Source organism: Phocoena phocoena, chromosome 1, assembly GCF_963924675.1.
Source record: "Phocoena phocoena chromosome 1, mPhoPho1.1, whole genome shotgun sequence".
In the NCBI taxonomy this organism is placed as follows: Eukaryota; Metazoa; Chordata; class Mammalia; order Artiodactyla; family Phocoenidae; genus Phocoena; species Phocoena phocoena.
The window spans coordinates 25074258-25094543 of record NC_089219.1 but is presented as its reverse complement, the minus strand read 5'-3'; the positions used below and the strand labels follow the sequence as shown (position 1 = coordinate 25094543).

The window sequence follows — 20286 nt, the reverse complement described above, 5'->3', positions numbered from 1 at the left end:
CTATAAGCTTCGGAATCTAACCCACTACTCCGCTCAGACGGAACAGAGACCCAGGGAGGGGAGAACTGTGCCCCAGGAGGGGGCAGAAAAGGGCCTGACCCTGGGCATCCTGACTCCCAGCCTAGGAGCCCCTGACCTCCAATGTCCTGACGTTAACATCTAATGACCTTGGGGCACTGGGTGAAGTCAGGCTTTGGGACAGGGCAGGGAGGGTGGGCAGCTGGGCATTTACACGTCCCAGTGGGGCTGCTGTCCCTGGGAGGTGCCAGGCCTCAGCCATTCTTAGACCCTCCCCCTGCCCACAGGGCCGGCCAGGAGAGATCTGTGTCATGGGGCCCAAAGGGCAGAAGGTGAGTGTGGGTGTCTGAGGGGTGAAGAGTGGGTGATGGGGCTGAGGCGGTAGCTCTCTCATACCCACCTTCTTTCTGTGCCAGGGAGACCCTGGCTTTGTTGGGCCTGAGGGGCTGGCGGGAGAGCCTGGGCCCCCTGGCCTCCCTGGGCCTGCTGGGATAGGACTTCCTGGGACCCCGGTGAGTACCCCTTGCCCCTTCTGCCCTCCTCTCCTCAGAGACCCTTCTCCCTCCTGGCCGGGGGTGGGGAGGTAAGGCTTGGTCCCAGGGGGCCTGGTTGGGGGAAAGGGCCAGAGTGGATCTCACTGTAATGTGAGGGCCCTGGGGAGCCCCTGCCTGACCCTGTTTCTGCCCTCAGGGGGACCCAGGTGGCCCTCCAGGCCCCAAGGGAGACAAGGTAAGTGCAAGCAGGAGCAGGGGCACATGCGGGAGGCGCCCTGCTTAGCGGGAGGAGAGAGGAGAATGGGGCTGGGGTGGCCGGGGCAGCAGGGACAGCAGCGGGGAGGAGGGAGGTGGCCGGCATGTTGGGGAAGGGGCTAGGGGGCTGGGCCCCGCAGTGGGCAGTGTCCCCATCCCAGTGCTTGCTGACGTGGGAGCCTTGGCCTGGGTTGCAGGCACAGGGACGGGCAGGCCTAAGTCTGGTAATGACCGGAGTGGCCTAATTGGAGGGCCCAAGCTCATTTTAGGGCCTTATGCCTTGACAAGCAGAAAGCCCTGGAAATGTCTTTCTGCTGTGGTTCTTCTGGGGTCACCCGTATCACCTCCAAACGTGCTGCACTGGGGAAGGGGCACATAGAGGCCTCATGTTCTCCCTTCCTTTGCAACCAGAAGGACTTGGGTTAGACATGGAGAAGGACAGGCAACAGGAAGGGAGTGTTTGCTGACAAAACCGACTGAGAGGAGATGGGAGATTTGGCGAGATTGTCCTGCTGTCCAGAGAGGGAACTGGATGGCAAAGGGGTGCATGGGCTGAGGTCACGGCCAGAAGCCTCCCCCTTAACCCTTCTTCTGACCACAGGGCAGCTCCGGAGTGCCGGGAAAGGAAGGTCCTGGTGGGAAACCTGTGAGTGGCCCCAATCTGGTGGGGGAGGGGAGCTGCTGCCCACCATGCCCAGGCCTCGTCTACCAAGTCCTCCAGAGAGAGAGGGGCTAGGTCCTCGGGCCCTCTCTGCTGTGGCACTAACGCTCACTGCTTCTCCAACAGGGGAAGCCAGGGGTTCCAGGGCTGAAGGGAGAGAAGGTGAGTCCCAGGCTTGGTTTCCCCAGGTTGGGATGGGAGGGCAAGCCTCTCTCTGAAGGTGACACTGAGCATCAAGGGCGCTGGGCCTGGGACCCTCCTCGGGGGACCCCCACCCCTTCTTTGTTCCTGTGATGTGCGTGTGATTACTAAAGGGCCTGGCTTTGGAGTTACACAGACAGGTTCAAGTCCCACCTCGACCACGCACACGAACACAGCAAGTCAATGAGCTTTTCCCTTTGCCCAAGTTGTCATACTTCTAAATGGGACACAGTGATTTCTTATGGCTTGTTGTGAGGATGTAGTTTTTTTTTTTTTCTTTTGAGGATGTAGTTTTTGATGTCCAGGAATCGTAAGCTGAATGAATGAGTCGGTTGAACGGAAAGCCCCCTCAGTGTTCCAGCTGTCCACTTGGCCCTGGCCCACCCCATGCCTAGAGCTCCTTGTCTTTCCCAGGGTCTTAGCCCCAACTCGTCCATTCATGCTCTCTCCCTTCTGCTAGGGTGACCCCTGCGAAGTGTGCCCAGCGCTGCCTGAAGGGTTCCAGAACTTTGTGGGGCTCCCTGGAAAGCCAGGGCCCAAGGGAGAACCGGGTGTTCCTGCACCAGCCAGGGTGAGTGCCCAGGGTGGCCCTTGTGGGACTCCACCAAAAAACCAGGGGGCATAATCATGGAGAGGAGTTGGGCAGAGGGGCTGGAAACTTCTCATGGCCATAGAGACAGTGTGGGCAGAGAGTCTAGGCTCTTAGCTCCATGGGGGTGGGGGCTGAACCATAGAGTTTAGGGCTGGGCTAGAAGGCCACCCCAGGTCTCCATGGCAACCAACCAGGGTTCTCCCAGCCAAAGCTTAAGATGCCTTTTGGGCAAGCTGGGGTGGAGCCAACCCTTATAGTGAGTGAGATTGTGCCCTCCTCCTGGGATTGGGTATTGGTTGGAGGTGGAGGAAAGGAGCCGGCAGGGCTGGGTTATGGTCCTGGGCTGGACTCTGTACCCCACTCCCTCACAGACCCTTTTTTTCAGCAGGGCCTGGGAGCTGGTGGACAAAAGGGTGATCGGGTATGTACCGGCACTTCTGGCGGGGTAGCTTAGCCTGGCCTTATTTCCTCCATCTGTCACATGGGTTGATGAGCCCCGGCTCTGGGGTGCTGACCTTGAATCCCCTGGGACCCCTGGGTGTTTGAAGCGTTTGTGGTGTGTGACATTGCTGTCCTCATATATGGCTAGGAAATTTGGGGTGCCCCAACATACCCAGTCTCTCAGCCCATAAACCTTTTCTCCCTGCAGGGTGACCCTGGCATCCAAGGCCTCAAAGGAGAAAAGGTGAGGGACCCTGTTCTCTGGCTGGCGCCTTCTGACTACTGGGAGCCTTTCTGATCCCTTTTCTTCCTTACGCAGGGGGAGTCCTGCTTGTCCTGCAGCTCAGCCATAGCAGCCCAACATCTTGGGCCCTCTATAGGGCCCAAAGGAGATGTGGGCCCTCCTGGCCTCGGTTTGCCTGGCCTTCCGGTGAGTGACTGCTGCCTCCTAGCCAGGCCAGGCCAGGCCAGGCCAGCCCTTCTTTGCCACACTGGTGGCCTCCCTGGCTCCTTAGGCTCTGGGTCTCAAGGCAGAGACCAGGAGGGAGGCCCTGAGGCAGGTTCTCCAGGCCTGTAGCCCGGTGTCTCCCTCCGCCCTTGCACTGCCCCGGGACTCCCTCTTAGAACCTCTGAGTGCCCATCTGTATAACAGAGGTAGTTGTCCAGCTACCTGCAGGGTTGTGGGATTTGTAATTCTGAGCTGGCCTTTCTCTTTCTGGGTGGACACTGGGACCCATGGAGTCTTGGAGGGATGGGAGTGGGGAGGATGCAGTGACTGTGACTTGATTGTTTTTCAGGGGAAAGTTGGGGCTCCAGGGCCAACAGGGCTGAAAGGAGAGAAGGTGAGACCTGGTTAGATGTCAGGAACACCGGGGTCTTCTTGGCCGGGAGGCAGGGGAGGGGGTCCCTGGACGGGGAATAGGGACAACATAGACAAGAGATCAAACTGTTAATCCACAGAGAAAGAAATTCATCAGTGTTTTGCAGACTGGAGTCAAAGAATTGATTTCTGAGAGCCCGCATGTTCTCCAAGAAAGTTCCTTAGTGTTGTATTTTTAATTTACTGATAATCCAAAACAATTAAGTACATTCAAGACTACCTTATAATAAAATAATAATAACCCTTCTTTACCACTTACTTTGTGCCGAGCAGCATTCCAAGGGCTTGTAGGTGTATTGACTTGTTTCCTCCTCCCCAAACCTCATGGGGTAGGTACTCCATTATTCCCATTTTATGGATGAGGAAACAGAGGTCCAGAAAGGCCAAGTAAATTGCTCAAAGTCACATGGGTGTTTGGGTGCAGACCTGGGATTTGAGTCCAGGGAATGTGTTTCCAGAGTTGGTCATCTTCCCTACTAGGCTGTGTTACTTGATTTCAGTGCCATGTGAACGTTTGTATTTGTGGTTGCGTTGGAGACAAATGACAGCGTTGAACTAATAATGCAGGACGTTCAGACTCCGCTCTACCAGGCAAATCGTGCCTGTCATTTCTCAGATGGAGCTTTGTGCCCCCGCCCCACACTTGTTTACTCTTCTGGTCCCCCCATCTCTGTAAATGGCATATACCGAGTTCCTCAAACCTCCTCAAACCCCAAATGGTGCAGCATCCTTGATTCCTCCCATCTCCACATCATCTCCTCCATTTGACAGTTCTGCCACAGCACCTCTCTCAACTCCACCTGCTTTGCTCACCTCCACGACCGCCACTTCGTCTGGGTCCTATCATCTCTCACTGGGATGGTGGCAGCAGCCCCTTAGCTGGCCTGCCCGTGGCCACTGCAGCTCTTAAACTTTTTCATCCAGTAGCTAATGGGGCTTTGTTAAAAAAGGAAAGAAAAGAACAAAACAAAACAAAACCCTCAGGTTACATTATTTCCTTGCTTAAAATACTTCTATGACTCGACTTTGTACTGAAGGCCTTCTATGCCTAACAAGACCCTGGACACCTGGCCCTGCCTGCCTTGAAGGTTCATCTGGTTTTCCTCTCCCCACTTCCTGTGCCTTAGATGTGCTGCCCTCCTTACTTTCTGGAATATGTCAAGAATGTTCCCACCTCTTAGATTTTGTACTTGTGGCTCCCACTGTCTAGAACGTTTTTCCTCTCTACCTCCCCCTATTGTTTCATTGGCCTTTGTCTCGTCTTTCTGATAATAATTGTGGTTAACACTTCCCAGACCATCCTGTCTAAAACGGCTTCCCCCGCCTACTTTGTCTCATCACCCTGTTTATTTCCTTCACAGCACTCATCGCTATTCAGTTACAATTATTTAAAAGTTCTCGGTGTCCCTACAAGGGTGTAAGCTCCACAAGTGTGTTTGTCTGTGCTGTTCACTGCTACCTACTGGCACCTCGCTGAGTGCACAGTGTGTACAGGCATCCAGCGAGTGACTGTTGGATAAATGAATTCGTGATCTTTGCGTGCTGGGCCAGAGCTGAGGTTGGGGCTGGGATTCTGCAGAGTGAGGCTGGGGACAGAAACAGGCTGGCCACAGACTCCCCTGGGGACCTTGGGGAAATCCCTTTCCCTCTCTGGGTCTCAGTTTCCCTAGCCAGGAAATGAGGGGGGGTAGTTGGGGGTCCCAAGGGGTTATTTGTGTAGTTTGGGGTTTGGGAATGACCTAGAGTGGCCTCCTCACTTTGACCCTGTGTTCTCTGCTTTGCTCTCAGGGTAATTTCGGGGAGGCAGGGCCAGCCGGCGGTCTGGTAAGTGAGCTTTGGATGCCAACAGCTCTGGGGAGAAGGACAAGGTGGGATGCGGGGAGATGAGAGGCCCCAGCACGGCCCAGGCGGATGCTGGGCATTACACACGGCTTCTTATCACACAGGGGCCTCCAGGGCCAGTGGGACCCACAGGCATCAAGGGGGAGAAGGTAAGTTGAAGACGTTTCCCGCGCCGCAGCCAGTGCCAGCTTCCCAAACACACGCTTATCCTGCTCTACTTCAAACCCTCCGAGGCTCCCCACTGCCTGAGGGTAACATCTGATTCCTTAGCATGATGTCAGGACCCCTGAGGCCTTGGCCCCCACCTTCGTTTCTTACCTGTTTTCCCACAATGTCTCCTGAGATATCCCTTGGCAAGCACAGGTGCTATGTCAGGCCGGGCTACATTCCGCAGCCCCAGATTCCAACCCTGCCTGGGGTCCCCCAACTCTGTGTCCTTGCTTGGCAGGGGGAGCCTTGTGAGTCATGCAGGGCCCTGTCCAAGCACCAGGATGGGGACAGCCACGTGGTGGCCTTGCCTGGGCCTCCCGGAGAGAAGGGGGAGCCTGGGCATCCAGGCTTTGGCCTGCCAGGAAAACAGGTGAGTTCTGGGGCCTGTGGAGGTGGGATACAGGCAGGGCTTAAGGGGGACAGGGGCTGCCTGGGTCTCTAGGCTCCCTGTGCAGTGGGGAGTAGGTGAGAGTGTGTGGAGGGGTCAGTGCCTCTGTCCCCAGAGGGAGCTGGCCTGACAGGCCTCTGCCCTTCGTCCTCGGACACAGCATGGCCGGCTGTGCAGAAAGACCACCAACCTGGAACCAGGTGGGCCTGGGTTCGAAGTCCAGATCTGCCTTTTCCTAGCCCTTTGGCTTGAGCCAGTTACTTCCCCTCTCTGTGCCTGTTTCCTAAGCACGGTGTTGTTGTAAAGCCTAGGAACGGCGTGTGTGAAGAACTTAGCAGCACACAATAGGCATTCAAGAAATGATAATTACCACTGTGGCGATTATTATTGTCACTGCTTTACTAATAGCGGCGAATGCTGACATAGCGTACTTCATGAGCCATGCACTGTTTCATGTGTATCAGCTGTATCAGCTTGTCTAACCTCACAAGAACCCTACGAGGGAGAAGCCTGTGCTCTTTTTATTGTCCCCATTTGACAGATAAAGAAACCGAGGCACAAAGAGGTTAAGTAACTTGCCCGGGATCACCCAGGCAGGGATCCTGGCTCAAGTCTCTTCTCTTGAATATCGCTTCACTAGAATGAGAGCAGAGATTTTGATCTGTCTTGTATATTGTATATTCCCGGAGTCTAACACAGTGCCAGACACTTAAGGGTGTCTAGTATGAGTGAATGGGTGCTGGAAGTGCTTTCTCCTCAGGGCAAAGCTGGAGAGCATGGATTGAAGGGACAGAAGGTAAGATAATTTGGTGGGCACGGGTGGGCACCACCTCCTCTCAGATGCCCTCCCCACCTCCTATTCCTGATTGCCCTGTGTCCACTCTCCACTCCCTGCCCAGCCCCCAGCCCCAGTGAAGGGCTCTGAGTGCCTGCAGGTCCCAAGAGGGCACCGTGCCCTGCCCTCCTTGAACCCTACTCCAGCTGGATCACCCCTGCCCTCTTTGAACCCTACTCCTTACAGGGCGATGCTGGGAATCCCGGAGATCCTGGAACACCGGGCACCATGGGGCGGCCGGGACTGTCGGGAGAGCCTGGGGTTCGGGGCCCTTCAGGGCCAAAAGGAGAAAAGGTCAGTCAGGCAGGGCGCAGTTTTTTGCATGAGCAGAAAGAGATTAGGCTGAGAGCTAGTGAGGGGAAGGACTTGGGGTCAGGCTGTGAGCCTCAGGGGATGCCAGAATCACTGGGTGGAGACGCCTCAGCTATTCTCCGAGGCAGGGAGGAGAGCTAGGCGTGTCAGGGGCCGATTTTGATATCCCAGGCTGAGGAGGGGTCAGTGGAGGGGCAGAGCTTTCAGAAGGGCACAAGGATCCCCTTTCCGATGTCTCCTCCCGGCTTGGCTGCCAGGCCTGGCTCACGAGTTCCTGGCTGTGCCCCTCTCTGACCAGGGTGATGGCTGCACTGCCTGCCCCAGCCTGCAGGGGGCGTTGACCAACAGGGCAGGACCGCCTGGGAAGCCAGGCCTGAAGGGAGATCCGGGGCCTGAAGGCGTGGGCAGGCCTGGTAAACCGGTGAGTTCTGGCTATCTGCCCTCTTGTCCTTCCCTCCCTGGGCTTTCCTTCTCTCCCTCCTGCCCCCTTTCCCCTGAGGGGACCCATGGCTCACCTGTGTCTTTTAGGGCCAGCCTGGTCTACCAGGAGTTCAAGGACCCCCAGGACTGAAGGGCATACAGGTGTGTGTGAGTGTGAGGGCCTGGGATGCAGCTCTGTGTGGGTGAGGGCGTGGATGCGGAGATGCGCCTGGGGACGGAGGGCCTGGAGAGGGGAATGGAGATCAGCTGCAGAGCAGGGAGGGGGCGGAGGTGGAGGAGGTCCAGGAGGAGGGGCTGGGACAGGGGAGAAGGGTGAGTGGGGAATCTCAAGCGCAGGCTTGTCCTTCTGCCTCTTCAGGGAGAGCCAGGGCCTCCAGGAGTGGGAGTCCAGGGGCCCCAGGTGAGTCTCCAGCCTTACGTTTGCTTGCTTGCCTCCCAGCACTTCCCTTAGCCAGCTGCTCACTCCCACCTGTGCCCCAAACCCCAGAACTCTGCCTGCCTCCAGACGCTCAAGGGCACAGCCCTGGCCTGCGGTTGTTTCTGTTGGGACTTTGGTTTTGACCCCCTGCCCCTCTCTGACCCTCAGAGTCTCCTTGGGGAGCTCTCCTGAGTTTGGGCTGGCCGACACCCCACCCCAGACCAGGTCTGCCGGCGGGGCAGATTGGCTTGGGCAGCTGTGGCCCAGTCTGCCTTTTCTGACTTGCAGGGGGAGCCTGGAGCCCAGGGTTTGCCTGGCATTCAGGTACGTCTGCCTCGGGCCTGGAGGAGATGGGCAGGTGAAGGGGCCACTCTAGGATAGAGGTAACTAAGTGTGCTTCCGTCTGCAGGGGCTTCTGGGACCTCGGGGGCCACCTGGCCCTGCTGGAGAGAAGGGTGCCAAGGTGAGCCTCTGTCTGCTTGGGCTCTAGACTTTTTTTTTTTTTTTTAAATTTATTTATTTTATTATGTATTTATTTAGGCTGTGTTGGGTCTTTTGTTGCTGCACATGGGCTTTCTCTAGTTGCGGTGAGCGGGGGCTACTCTTCATTGCAGTACACGGGCTTCTCATCGCGATGACTTCTCTTGTTGCGGAGTACGGGCTCTAGGCACATGGGCTTCAGTAGCTGTGGCACACGGGCTCTAGAGCGCAGGCTCAGTAGTTGTGGCGTACGGGCTTAGTTGCTCCGCAGCATGTGGGATCTTCCCAGACCAGGGTTCGAACCCGTGTCCCCTGCATTGGCAGGCGGATTCTTAACCACTGTGCCACCAGGGAAACCCTGGGCTCTAGACTTATAACACTTCGGAATGTCCTGGCAGTGGGCACAGGGGACATGGGAGCTGAGGGATGTTCGTCAGAGGGCCGCCCAAGGCCTGGTCTCACCTGCTGGATTGTAGCTAGCTTTAAACTCTGGCCCTGCAACCTTTCTACCCTCTCTTCCACAGGGATCTCCAGGGGTGAAAGGAGCCACTGGGCCTGTGGGACCTGCTGGTGCCAGTGTCTCTGGGCCTCCGGTAAGGGCCCGCCCCCCGCGCTCCACACTGGGGATGTTGCTTGGACCAAGGGCGTTGCCGCCAGGAAGAGGGCATGGGGCTGACCCTGCCCATCCCAGCAACATGGGGGGACAGGAGGAGAGAGGCCTCAGCCTGGCCCGGCCTGGGAGAAGGAAGACCACCCTGTTTGGGGGGAGCCCCTGAAGAATGATAGTATTGAACACAACCAGTTTTTGAGCAGTGACGGTGCTGAGGCCTTGTGCTAAGCTCTAAACAAACAGAGATTCACTTAATCCTCACAACAGCCCTGTAAGGGAATGGCTATGAGTATCCCCATTTCACAGATGAGGAAACTGAAGGCCAGAGAGTGAGGAGACAGAGCCGGGACTTGAACCCAGGTCTGTCTGACTCAAAGCCCATATGTTCTGCCCGCCACCCTCCACTTCAAACCTTGGAGTCATTTGGGATCATCTAAAACAGTGCTGCCCAATAGAACTCTCTGCCCTGCCTGAGGTGTGGCCGCCAGCCCCACATAGCTGTCGAGCGCTCAGAATGTAGCTGGTGTGACTGAAGAACTAAACTTTAGATTTATTTTTTATTTTTTTTGCGGTACGCGGGCCTCTCACTGCTGTGGCCTCTCCCGTTGCGGAGCACAGGCTCCAGACGCGCAGGCTCAGCGGCCACGGCTCACGGGCCCAGCCGCTCCGCGGCATGTGGGATCTTCCCGGACCGGGGCACGAACCCGTGTCCCCTGCATGGGCAGGTGGACTCAACCACTGCGCCACCAGGGAAGCCCTAGATTTAATTTTAATTATTTTAAATTTAAGTAGCCGCATGTGGCTATTGGCTACCGTACTAGCCCGCACAGATCTATCTAGACCAGCAACACTTTCAACCGTGTTACCCTCAAGGACCTCCCTTTATTGCTGTTCCACCAGTGATTCCCATGTTCTGAAAGATGTGTCTGTTGAACAAGTTGCATAGATTAGGTAATAATATATGCACTTCCTCATTTTTATTCATCAAAGACTTGTATAATAGCTAGCTTCGACTCCACATGAACACACTAGAATTTCTTAAGATGACATAATTCTAGCCTAAATCAAAGAAATGCTACCTTTCAGCCAGCCTGTGCCATGCCAGGTTGTGGGCAAACGTATAATTTTTCCTAGGCTTTGTTGAAAATAGCCCGTGAACTGTATCTTTTCTGTCTTTATGGATCCCTAGAGAAATTCCAGGCCCAGTTTGGGAATCACAGATGGATTCCTCCTGAGGGTGCGCTGAAGCCCAGAGGGGCCGCAGCCTTGCCCAAGTCCCCACCGTCCGTGTGGTTGCCTAGCACAGCTGGGTAGTCAGGGTCCCCGCCTGTCCCAGGGAGCTCCCGGTAAAGGCAGAGGTGAAGGTGAAGGCGGCCCTGGTCCTCAGGGAGCTTTGAGTCCCACGTGCGAAGGTGGCCTGTCCCGCAGGACAGCAGCCATCAGAAAGCCCTGCTGACTTCTCCACACCGTCTTCCCTCAAGTTGAATCCCATCCGGGAGGTTTCCCAATTCTGGCGCCACACTCATTAGTTGTGTGACCTTAGGCCAGTGACAGCCTCTCAGGGCCTTCAATTCCTTGTTGACAAATCGGGGCTGAAATTCCTGTCTCCTCCTTAAATCAACTGAGAGAACTTTTGTGATGGAGAGAATTGTGTCAAACACTAAAGGGTAAGAGGACAGAGCAGGGACTTTGGGCCGCACAGACCTGGGTGCAGCCGTGCTGTTGGGTCTATTACAAAATGTCTTTAAGCCTCTGTTTCCTCACCTGTATAATGGAACAATACCATCCTGCAGGGCTGGGAGTAGGGATTCCATCCAGTGTGCCCTGACAGGTGCTTGGCCCAGTGCCTGACACCCAGAAAGTGCTGGGGAAATGCCAGTGTTCTTCCTCCTTCCTCCTCGCCTTGTCTCTTGGGCCTCAGTCTCCTACTCTAAGACATGGGCACCGGGATGTGGGTTCCAGGGGAGCCTGGCGCTGCTTCTGTTTGTCCTATCACCCTCCCCTGCTGGCAGGCCAGATGGCTGGCTGCTGTCCAGCCTCGCCCACTGACCCTGGGCTCTCTCCCTTCAGGGGCCTGATGGGCAGCAAGGACAGACTGGACTTCCAGGAGCCAGAGGGATGCTGGTGAGTACCGTGTCGAGGGGCAGCAGGAAGCCACAGCTGGCTTTCTCCACACCCCTATCTACTCATCCCCCTGTGTTTCTTCCCCGCAGGGTGAAAAGGGAGCTCAGGGAGAAAAGGTAAGTCCCAGGGACCTGTGACCAATACTCTGGGGAAATTAGCAGCCCCTGGAGCTCTGCCACCCAGGGGACCCTCTGCACTTGGCTGTAGCCCTGGACTGAAGGATGGGTGCTGAGGAGTCATCCTGGTCTCCTTGCCACCCACTAGCTCCCTCGTTGCTGGCCCAGGGCTCAATCAGGATCCCAGGAGACCTAGAGAGCTCCAAGGCCCCCATGGAGGGAAGCTACATTTTCAGTTGGACGCTGAGTTAGAGGACAGGGGAAGGAACTGAGTTCAGAAGGACTAGTGAGAGGACAGGGATATGAGGGACCAGGAGAGAAGGGCATGGAAGCCAGGCTGGGCCAAGGGGAATGGGGCTGAGTACTTACGCAGCAGCAGACAATGACGAAGCTAAAAATGCAGTAACACCAAAAGCTGTCGATGGCTGAGTGCTTGGCACATGGCAGGAACTCTATATACATTCATCCATTCCATCCTCATGACAGTCTTTGCATTTGGTATTATTATCCCCATTTTATAGATGAGGAGACTGAGGTTCAGAGAGGTTGAACAGATTGCCCAAGGGTACCGTCAAAAGAGGCCGATCCTGGATTTAAACCCTGCCCTCTCCATCTCTAGAGCCTGCCCTGCCTCCCAGCTGTTGATTTCCAGAGGGTCCTCCATCCTCAGCCCCTGCTGACAAAGGCTCTTTTCTTTTCAGGGTGAGCCAGGGGAGTGCTCCTGCCCCTCCCGAGGGGACCCCATCTTCTCTGGCATGCCGGTAAGTGGTGCCGAGAGCCTTCCCCCCCGGCCTGGGGGTGAGGCCTGGCTTCCGGCCTTGTGCCCAAGACGCACAGGCCCCTGCGCCCCAGCCAACTGCGTCCCCACGCAGCCCTGTGCTTGGTGTGGACGTTGCCTATAGCCTCTCCCCTTCTTTTGTGATCCCCACTCCCACCCAGGGTGCTCCGGGACTTTGGATGGGCAGCTCCTGGCAGCCGGGCCCGCAGGTGTGTGTCGCTTGTCTCCTCCGTCTCTCCTCTTGTCCGCCCGTGCCTCAAGGCTTGCGCATCCTAACGCCGGCACCCCCAGCGATGGGGCAGAACTTTCTTCTGGGTCTGATGGTTTCTTCTCTCCTTCAGGGTCCTCCGGGTATTCCCGGACCACCAGGCCCCCCTGGAATGCCTGGGCTTCAGGTAAAGAGGGAGAAGAGGAGAGGGGGGTCAAGGCAACAGGGTGCATGCTCTGGGCTGGACCCCAAGTGTGCCGCTCCCCTGCCCCAACGCTTGTATGTGTCATTTCTCACTCCTTGTGCTCCCGCTTCCCAGAGTGGTACGGAGGATGCACTGGTCCCTGAGGGCAGGCTGTGTGTACTCCCAGACCTTTTTTGAGGAATGCCCTGTTGTTGTAGCCCAGGTACCCCACTGACACCTGTGTCAAGCTCGGGCCTTGGTCAGCTGTCAGGAACCCAGAACCTGGGTCAGCTAACAATCCTGGACACTGGTGCAGAGCTCACCATTTTGGAGCAGCGTTCAACATTCATTCATGCAACGAAATTTTTGCACACCTAGCATTTTCCAGGCACTGTTTTAGGTGCTGGCAATACAGCAGTGGACAGAATGAAATCTCTGCCCTCTGGGAGCTTGCATTCTAGTAAGAGAGACAGGCGATAAGCAAGAGAAATAAATAAAATATAGTATGTTAGAAAATGATATGTCCTGATAAGAAGGTTAAAGCAGGGAGTGAGGATAGAAAATGGGGAGAGCCCAGGGAAGATATTTGAGAAAAGTGTTGAAAAGAAGAGGATGTTTAAATTGAGACTTAAAGGGAAAAAAGGGAAAAAGAAAAAAATCAAAAGACTTGAAGGAAATGAGGGGAGAGCCTGCAAAGGATAGTATTCCTGACAGATAGACAAGGGAGCGGGTACGAAGGCCGCAGGGGTGGGAGCGTGCCTGCCGTGTTTGGAGAATAGGAAGGAGGCCAGGGGGTGAGGGGAGAGCAGTAGGAGTTGAGATCCTTGTGGCATCATGGTTAGAATGTGTGTTCCAGGACCAGGCAGCCTGACTTTGAATCACAGCTCTGCTACGTGTTAGCTTTGTGATGCTGGGTAAGTTACTTACCCTCTCTGTGTCTCAGTTCCTTCGTCTGTTAAGTGGAGATATTGTAATTACAGGACCTACCTCATGGGACTTTTGTGAGTATTAAACAAGTTAATGCATGCTAAATGTGTAGAACCTTGCCTGGTGTGTAGTGAATGCTCGGAAGGCATTAGCCATCATTATGACAACAACCACTGTTACGATTTTACATCCATTCTCCCGCATTTGTTTGAGCCTTACATCAACTCCAGTAGGAAGGCGGTGGATCCCTAAGTCACAGCTGGGCACACTGAGGTTCTGGGAGGTGAAATATCTTGTCTGAAGTCATCAGCTATGAACTGGCAGTGCTGGACTGGGGCTTTCCCTTGCAGGGCACTTTCTTCTGCCCTCCACTGCCCTGCAGGGTGGCTCCCCAAGGTTTGCACGCCAGGCCACACTTCCCAGAGGCCCTAGGAGGCATAGACAGTAGCTTCTGTGTATCTGGCTCCCAGCTCCTGGAAGAGTGAGTCTCACCTGAAAAGGCAGAGCAGAACTGCGTGGAAGCTTTTAACAAACTACTCCCCCCTGCCCTGATGATTTTATATATACCCCCTTTCACCCTGGGCTGAGAATCTGCTCTGGTGGGCCCCCTTTGCTGATGGGAGCCTCTGTCAGTATTCCAATTCTCTGTCTCATTGAGAGCTCAGAATTAGAGCCAACTCTGTGTCCCCCACAGGCCAGCCACACCTTTACCAAGTGTCCAGGCTTCCTGCTGCACTGCCAGGAAACAGGCATCAGGCTGCAGGGGGCTTGCGGTTTGCCTGGAGAAGCGTGAGAGTCATTTCAAAGTGACCCATTAACAAGCGCACGCAGATGTCACGTGAACCCTGCCAAGACATGTTGGGGGAACGAGGCAGAAAAGAGTGACCGCCACTGAGTTTGGTCCCAGGCACCAGAGTCCTCTTCTGGCACCAGTGCTGGAGACCAAGCCGAGGCTGCCGTTTGCAGACACCTGCCCCGTGCCAGGCAGGGTGTTTCAAGGAAGGGAGGGCCCAGCAGCTCCTCTCTTCAGGTGCAGGAACGGGCTCAGAGATAGACAGCAACCAGAGCTCCAGTAATCCCCATCCACTCCTACAGACGTTAAGAAGTGTGCGGCTCTATAGCTAGCAGACAGTGCACAGGTAGCTCTTCACTTCTACAGTAGAACAAGTGGGAGGTATAGTTCTGGGCGCGCAGGAAAAGAAAATCACAAAGTATCCGGCTTGAACTAACACAGACAACGGAGAGTGGGGCAGGGCGTGAATGATAATTTAGGGGCATAATTAGAATTAACACGGTCACGGTGTTTCCCCTGTGCCAGGGGCTGTTCTAAGCACTTTGCCTTCTTAACTCATTGAGGACTCGGAATGACCAGGGCTGGGTGATGTCATGTGGAGATGCAGGAGGGGCCGGGGGAGACGGACACCAGGTCTGACTCAGGCCTGGTGGAGCCTGGCCTGAAATCGGGTGGGCTGCCAGGGAGGGTAACATGTTCTATTGCTGGGAGCTGGGACTTGAAGGGAGGCCAGCTCTCAGAGCGGGCCAAGGAAATCCCGTGTGTGGAGTGAGCAGCAGTGCGTTCCCTCAGCATGTATGGGATGCAAGCCTCCTCCAGGTCGGGCACTGGGGATTTAAAGCCGAACGTGCTCCCTGCCTCCACGGAGCATTTAATATACAGATGTGCATTGTGAGTCTGTAAGGGGAACAGAGTCTGGGTGGTAAACAACGTGAGCATCCCTCGTGCCATGCTCTGTCCTAAGCTCCTTATAGCCGTGATCTCCTTTAAGCCTCAGCACAAACTACCACTGTTTTACAGAAAAGGAAACTGAGGCACAGAGATTCACCCCCCCACACCTCCCCGCAAGTAACCTGACAAAAGTTGTACAGGTAGTTAGTTAGAATTGCACCTAGATGGGTATGACTCCCAGGCCTCTGCCCTGTGTGTGCATGAGTGTTCTGGGGAATGTCTTTTGAGGAATGATGCAGAAATAGTGGTTAAGAGAGGGGTTGAAGCCAGTGCTCCTCAATCTGAATGTCACCTCTGTGCCCTGCTCGTCCTGTGACCTTTAGCAAGTTGCTTGCCTCTCTGAGTTCTTCGTCTTGTTTTTAAGATGGAGATAAACACTTACATCACCAAAACAACTGTGGTGATTAAATGAGAAAATACAGTGAGAAAATATAGGAAAAGTACTTAGCACAGAAAGAAATAATAGTTATTTACTATATAGAAGACCCACTGCCCTAACATGTAGGGGAAGAAATCATCTGGACTGGTTTTGGGGGGGTGAGTCACACCTCTGGGCCTCCTCAGCTCCCCCTACAAACAGTCTGGAGACCTTTTTTTTTTTTTTTTTGTGGTACGCAGGCCTCCCACTGTTGTGGCCTCTCCCGTTGTGGAGCACAGGCTCCGGATGCGCTGGCTCAGCGGCCATGGCTCACGGGCCCAGCCGCTCCACGGCATGTGGGATCTTCCCGGACCGGGGCACGAACCCGCGTCCCCTGCATCGGCAGGCAGACTCTCAACCACTGTGCCACCAGGGAAGCCCCTGGAGACTTTTGAGCTGAGAATAGATGTCAGCCAGGGCTCTTAGCTCTTCAGGATGAGGGGGAGAGGCAGTGGCGATGGTGAGAAAGAATCTGGGTGACCTGCGGGCTAGAGAGAGGTGTCCACTCACCCGTGCCTCTTCTTGGCTGCAGGGAGTGCCTGGGAACAACGGTTTGCCAGGACAGCCTGGGCTGACTGCAGAGCTGGTAGGTACCGGCCTGGATTCACTGTCCAGCGCCTCCCCTGCTCTTCCTAGGCCTGAGCTTGCCATACTAGCGCCCTTAGCTGCTGTGGGGGTCCCTCTTCCCTCCGTCTTCCAAGGTTGGGAGAAACCTGGATGCCATGTAGCTTCCCGAGGCTCCACCAGGTGCCGTAAGTCTCCGTCCCCCTTCCACTCGCCCTCTGAGCTCTTGTGTCTGTCTCTTGCAGGGATCCTTGCCCATTGAACAGCATGTCCTTAAGGTAAGAGAGTCAGAAGGAGGGTGTAGGCACTGGCAGGGGTTCCCCTAAGGGGATCTTTGCAGTAAGCGCTCAGCTGCGTGGCACCACACACAGAGAACTGCAGATGGAGCTGTTTGTGGGGACTGTGCATGCCAGGCAACTGGCTGAGGGGGCCTAGTCAGGGGCCGGCTCAGAACAGACCCCCAGTCAGTGTTTGCTGAGCGAGTGTTGGAAGGAACCCTGTGAAGGCACCCAGGTGGCCATGGGTGCTCTGGGCAGTGGTAACCCAGAGACCTGCCCTCAGCAGTTGCCAGTGAGGTCGCATGGGGGCAGGGCAGGGAAGGTGAACGTGCACTTGGAGGGCAGTCAGGCAGGGATTTGCGAAGGTTATGTTCTATGGTAGGACTGGGTAGGGGCCTGGAAGAAGGCTCCAGCTGTCCTCTGCTCAATCCAGAAAGAATCCAGGGAGGAGAAGGGATTTGAGAGGTGATTCTAGTGGGGCAAGAAAGGGGACTTGGGGCCTGAAGGGAGAGTCGGCCTGTGCCAGGGTCTATCAGTAGCATTAAGACCATGCTCGAGGGCTGTGGCCTGGTCTGATCTCCCACGCTGGGCACCACGGGTGATACAGCCCTTCCTTGCCCAGTTACCTCTAGAGACCAGATCAGGACTCTTCCCTCCTCCAGCTCAGCATCCTTTGGGGTCCCTCCCACGCCTTGGCCTCCAGAGCCCCTGTCCTGGTCACCCGCTTCTAGTACTGGCTGGTCAGTGCCCTGGAGTTCCCACGACCCCAGTGGTCCAGGTCAGGACAGAGCATGGGGACCGCCTGCCCCGCCCCTGCTCTGGACAGCAGTCATCTCCAGAAGCAGCCTGAGGTCGGGTTATCCTTCCAGCAGCAGTTACGGGTTGGATCACGGCAGGGTTGTGGCAGTGAACCCCCCGCTCTTCTGCCCTAGGCCGCTGACAAGCCAGGGTTCCCCAAGTCCTGCCCCTGGGCAAGTGATTATGTGACTCCAAATGCAGGATTCAACGTTTCTCTGTGTAACATGTCGTCTCATGGCTTCTTGATCAAGTGCTCCACGGAGGGCCCCCAACAGGAACCGAGTGTGGTCTGGAGAAGGGGTCAGATGGGCACCGACAGCCCAGAGGAAGCCTGGGCCTGTGGACAGAGCGCTCCCTTGGCCCTCAGACAGGCCAAGGTCCAATCCAGGGCCCCACTTACCTTAGACAAGTCATGCTGTCTCTTTGAGCCTCGGCTTTCTCATCTCCAGAGTGCTTAGAAGATGACCTGCCTCGTTGCACTGTCAGGGTTGAATGTGATAACATGCAAGGCCTGCCACCATTGCTGGCACCATGGGTGCTGAGTAAATGACAACCATTATCATTGAGCTTTGCAGCGAACAGTGGAGGTGGAGCAGTGTCTCCTCTAGGGGCCCATGGACGTCCCGCCAGGCCGTGGATAGATGCCAGGCTCCCAAGTCCTCTGAAACTGTAGTCTAGCTTTCACTAGTAGGTTTCATTTTGAGGGGAAGCGGACTCACAGCTTCCATCAAACTCTCAGAGAGGTCTGTGACCCAAAGAGGTTAAAGCCTCCAGGTAAGAGGAGGACTTTCTTGTCAGGAAGACTTCAGGCCCGGCCCACTGGGGAGCCTGTAACAGCCGGGATCCACTGGGAAGTGCAGGGCAGGCCCCATCCCAGAGGCTGTCTGCGAAGGGCCTGGCTCCTCCTGCAACTGTTTGCTTTGCTCCCTTGGGCAGAGAAGCTGGTGTTTGGAGCTGCCCTTTTCAGTCTAAATCCTCGTGGCGTGTCCTCACACTGGGTGCAGGTTGCAGGAACAGCCGGGACAGATGGTCCCTCTGCGGGCCCCTCCGCCTCCTCCCACATGCCTGTCTAGAAAGTGGCGTTGGCTTGGCCCTACCGGAGCTTCTTCCTGGAGGAAACTCAAAGCCAGTGTTGGGACCGGGTCCCTTGAGGATACAGCAAAGCTGCCGCAGACATGTGGCTGGGGAGGAAGAGAGTGGGTGGGTGCCGGGCAGCAGGATGCCACTGGCTGAGTTCGGAGTGGGTTTCCCCCATGCGGCCCACCCTGGCCTTCTCTGACCCGGGCCCCACGCCACCACCCCCTTTTTCTCATCAGAGCATCTGCGGGGACTGTGTCCAGAGGCAGACGGCCCACCCGGCGGCCCTCCTGGAAAGTGGAGAGAAGGGAGACCAGGGCATCCCCGGCGTGCCAGGCCTTGACAGCTGTGCCCGGGTAGGAGGCTGGGCTCGGGGTGGCCTTGGTGCAGGGCGAGCTCCCGGCTGACCCTGCTGACTGGGCCTCTGCCTGTCGTCCGCAGTGCTTCACAGAGCGGGAGCGGCCGAGGGCTGAGGAGGCCCGGGTGAGTGGGCCTCTGTCTTCTCTTCACCCCCCCGCCCTGAGCCCCATGGGGCTTCTCACACTCACCGTCCATCCCACTCCAGGGAGATAACGGCGAGGGAGATGCGGGCTGTGCAGGGAGCCCCGGCCTGCCCGGTGCTCCAGGACTGCCCGGCCAGAGAGGAGAAGAGGTGAGAGCAGGGCCCTTGCCTGGGCTGGACCCCGAGGCAGCTGGAGTCTCCACTTAAAAGGCTCTCAGTTCCCGAGGGCAGTTTCCTTCCTGCCGAAAGCCTTCTCGGGCCCTCTGAGGCCTTAGGTCACCGGCGCCCCTCGCTGCTCTCCTGGCACCGGGCCTCCTCGCAACTCTGGGCCCTGGGCCACTCTTCCTCCCCTGGCCTTGCTGCTTCCTCAGCCTGCAGCTCTCCTCCAAGGCCCGCTCCTTCACCCCTTCAGCCCTTTGCTCACATATCACCTTCTCAGTGAGACACTCCCTGACCACCCTCTCTAAAATAGAACTCCCACAGCCGTGCTCAAAGCCCAGTCCCTCTCTCTGCCCCACGCTCCGCACTGTCTGGCATCCTGTGTATTCCCTTCATTTGGGAGCACGCCGCAGGTGTCTACTGAGCACCGCCTGTGTGCCAGCCTCTGTTCTATGCATTACTGTCCACCTCTCCCTAGAATGTAAGTGCCACAAGGTGGGGATTTCAATGTTCCATTTGTCATCATGTCCTCAGCCCCTGGACCAGTGCCCAGTACATAATAGCCGCTCGAAAAATGTTTGTTGGATGATTGAATGAACCGAATGAAAGGTTTAACATCAGCTTTAACATCCTGCTCTGACAGCACTGCCTGTTGACTCGGTCTGTGGCAGGCTGGGAGGAGGGCTGCGGAGACCTCAGGGCGCTGTGGGCCTGAGCCTCTTCATCCATATTCCCTGGCTTCCTTTGCAGGGTCCGCCCGGCATGAGGGGCTCCCCGGGTCCTCCAGGCCCTATTGTAAGTATCTGTGGGTTTCCTGGCCTGCTTGAGAGGCTCTCAGAGGGGTTGTAAAGCCAGACACCATTCTGCTGCCTTGGCTCCAGGAAGCTGGGCAGGACAGAAAGAGGGAACTTCCTTTCCCTCCCCTTTCCCTTGTCAGAGCATCTGCGGGGACTGTGGCCTCCCACCTCCGAATCCCCAGAACCGACCTGCTCCGCCCCACTCTGCCTGTGGTCCTGCTTAGAGGAGGCCCTCAGGGCGCATCCTTGTTTCTGCAGCCCCGTCCCTGCTGTGTTTTGCATTCATGGCTCATGGTCTGGGCAGCCAGGAAAGCGTGTGGCAACCTTCAGACAGGGGCCAGGGGCTAAGATGGAGCGGCCCTCTATCGCTCTGTAGGGCCATCTCTAAGACAAGCCTACAAAGCCTAGACTAGGAGCATCTACCCTGGAGTCCTCTGTGGTGTTGATATGGCAGGAACATAGAAGTGACTAGGAAAGCCTGGAAGAACTGAAAATGCTTTCTTTGGAGGAAACAAAAATAGCTGGTGGGAGCCT

General features: G+C 56.2%; 1 protein-coding gene across 1 annotated transcript in view; it reads left to right on the top strand.

Moving 5' to 3' along the window:
- Window positions 1–20286, top strand: part of COL16A1 (collagen type XVI alpha 1 chain) — a 49000-nt gene that overhangs the window by 9949 nt on the left and 18765 nt on the right. Inside the window, exons 17-47 of the mRNA XM_065872708.1 lie at window positions 306–350; window positions 435–530; window positions 709–747; window positions 1369–1413; window positions 1555–1590; window positions 2090–2200; window positions 2871–2906; window positions 2982–3092; window positions 3460–3504; window positions 5331–5366; window positions 5489–5533; window positions 5833–5964; window positions 6743–6778; window positions 7004–7111; window positions 7428–7550; window positions 7658–7711; window positions 7929–7970; window positions 8277–8312; window positions 8398–8451; window positions 8993–9061; window positions 11149–11202; window positions 11292–11318; window positions 12020–12079; window positions 12258–12305; window positions 12438–12491; window positions 16110–16163; window positions 16387–16419; window positions 18534–18650; window positions 18736–18777; window positions 18860–18946; window positions 19706–19750. Coding sequence (XP_065728780.1) covers window positions 306–350; window positions 435–530; window positions 709–747; window positions 1369–1413; window positions 1555–1590; window positions 2090–2200; window positions 2871–2906; window positions 2982–3092; window positions 3460–3504; window positions 5331–5366; window positions 5489–5533; window positions 5833–5964; window positions 6743–6778; window positions 7004–7111; window positions 7428–7550; window positions 7658–7711; window positions 7929–7970; window positions 8277–8312; window positions 8398–8451; window positions 8993–9061; window positions 11149–11202; window positions 11292–11318; window positions 12020–12079; window positions 12258–12305; window positions 12438–12491; window positions 16110–16163; window positions 16387–16419; window positions 18534–18650; window positions 18736–18777; window positions 18860–18946; window positions 19706–19750 — 1920 coding nt within the window. The remainder of the gene's footprint in view (window positions 1–305; window positions 351–434; window positions 531–708; window positions 748–1368; window positions 1414–1554; window positions 1591–2089; window positions 2201–2870; window positions 2907–2981; window positions 3093–3459; window positions 3505–5330; window positions 5367–5488; window positions 5534–5832; window positions 5965–6742; window positions 6779–7003; window positions 7112–7427; window positions 7551–7657; window positions 7712–7928; window positions 7971–8276; window positions 8313–8397; window positions 8452–8992; window positions 9062–11148; window positions 11203–11291; window positions 11319–12019; window positions 12080–12257; window positions 12306–12437; window positions 12492–16109; window positions 16164–16386; window positions 16420–18533; window positions 18651–18735; window positions 18778–18859; window positions 18947–19705; window positions 19751–20286) is intronic.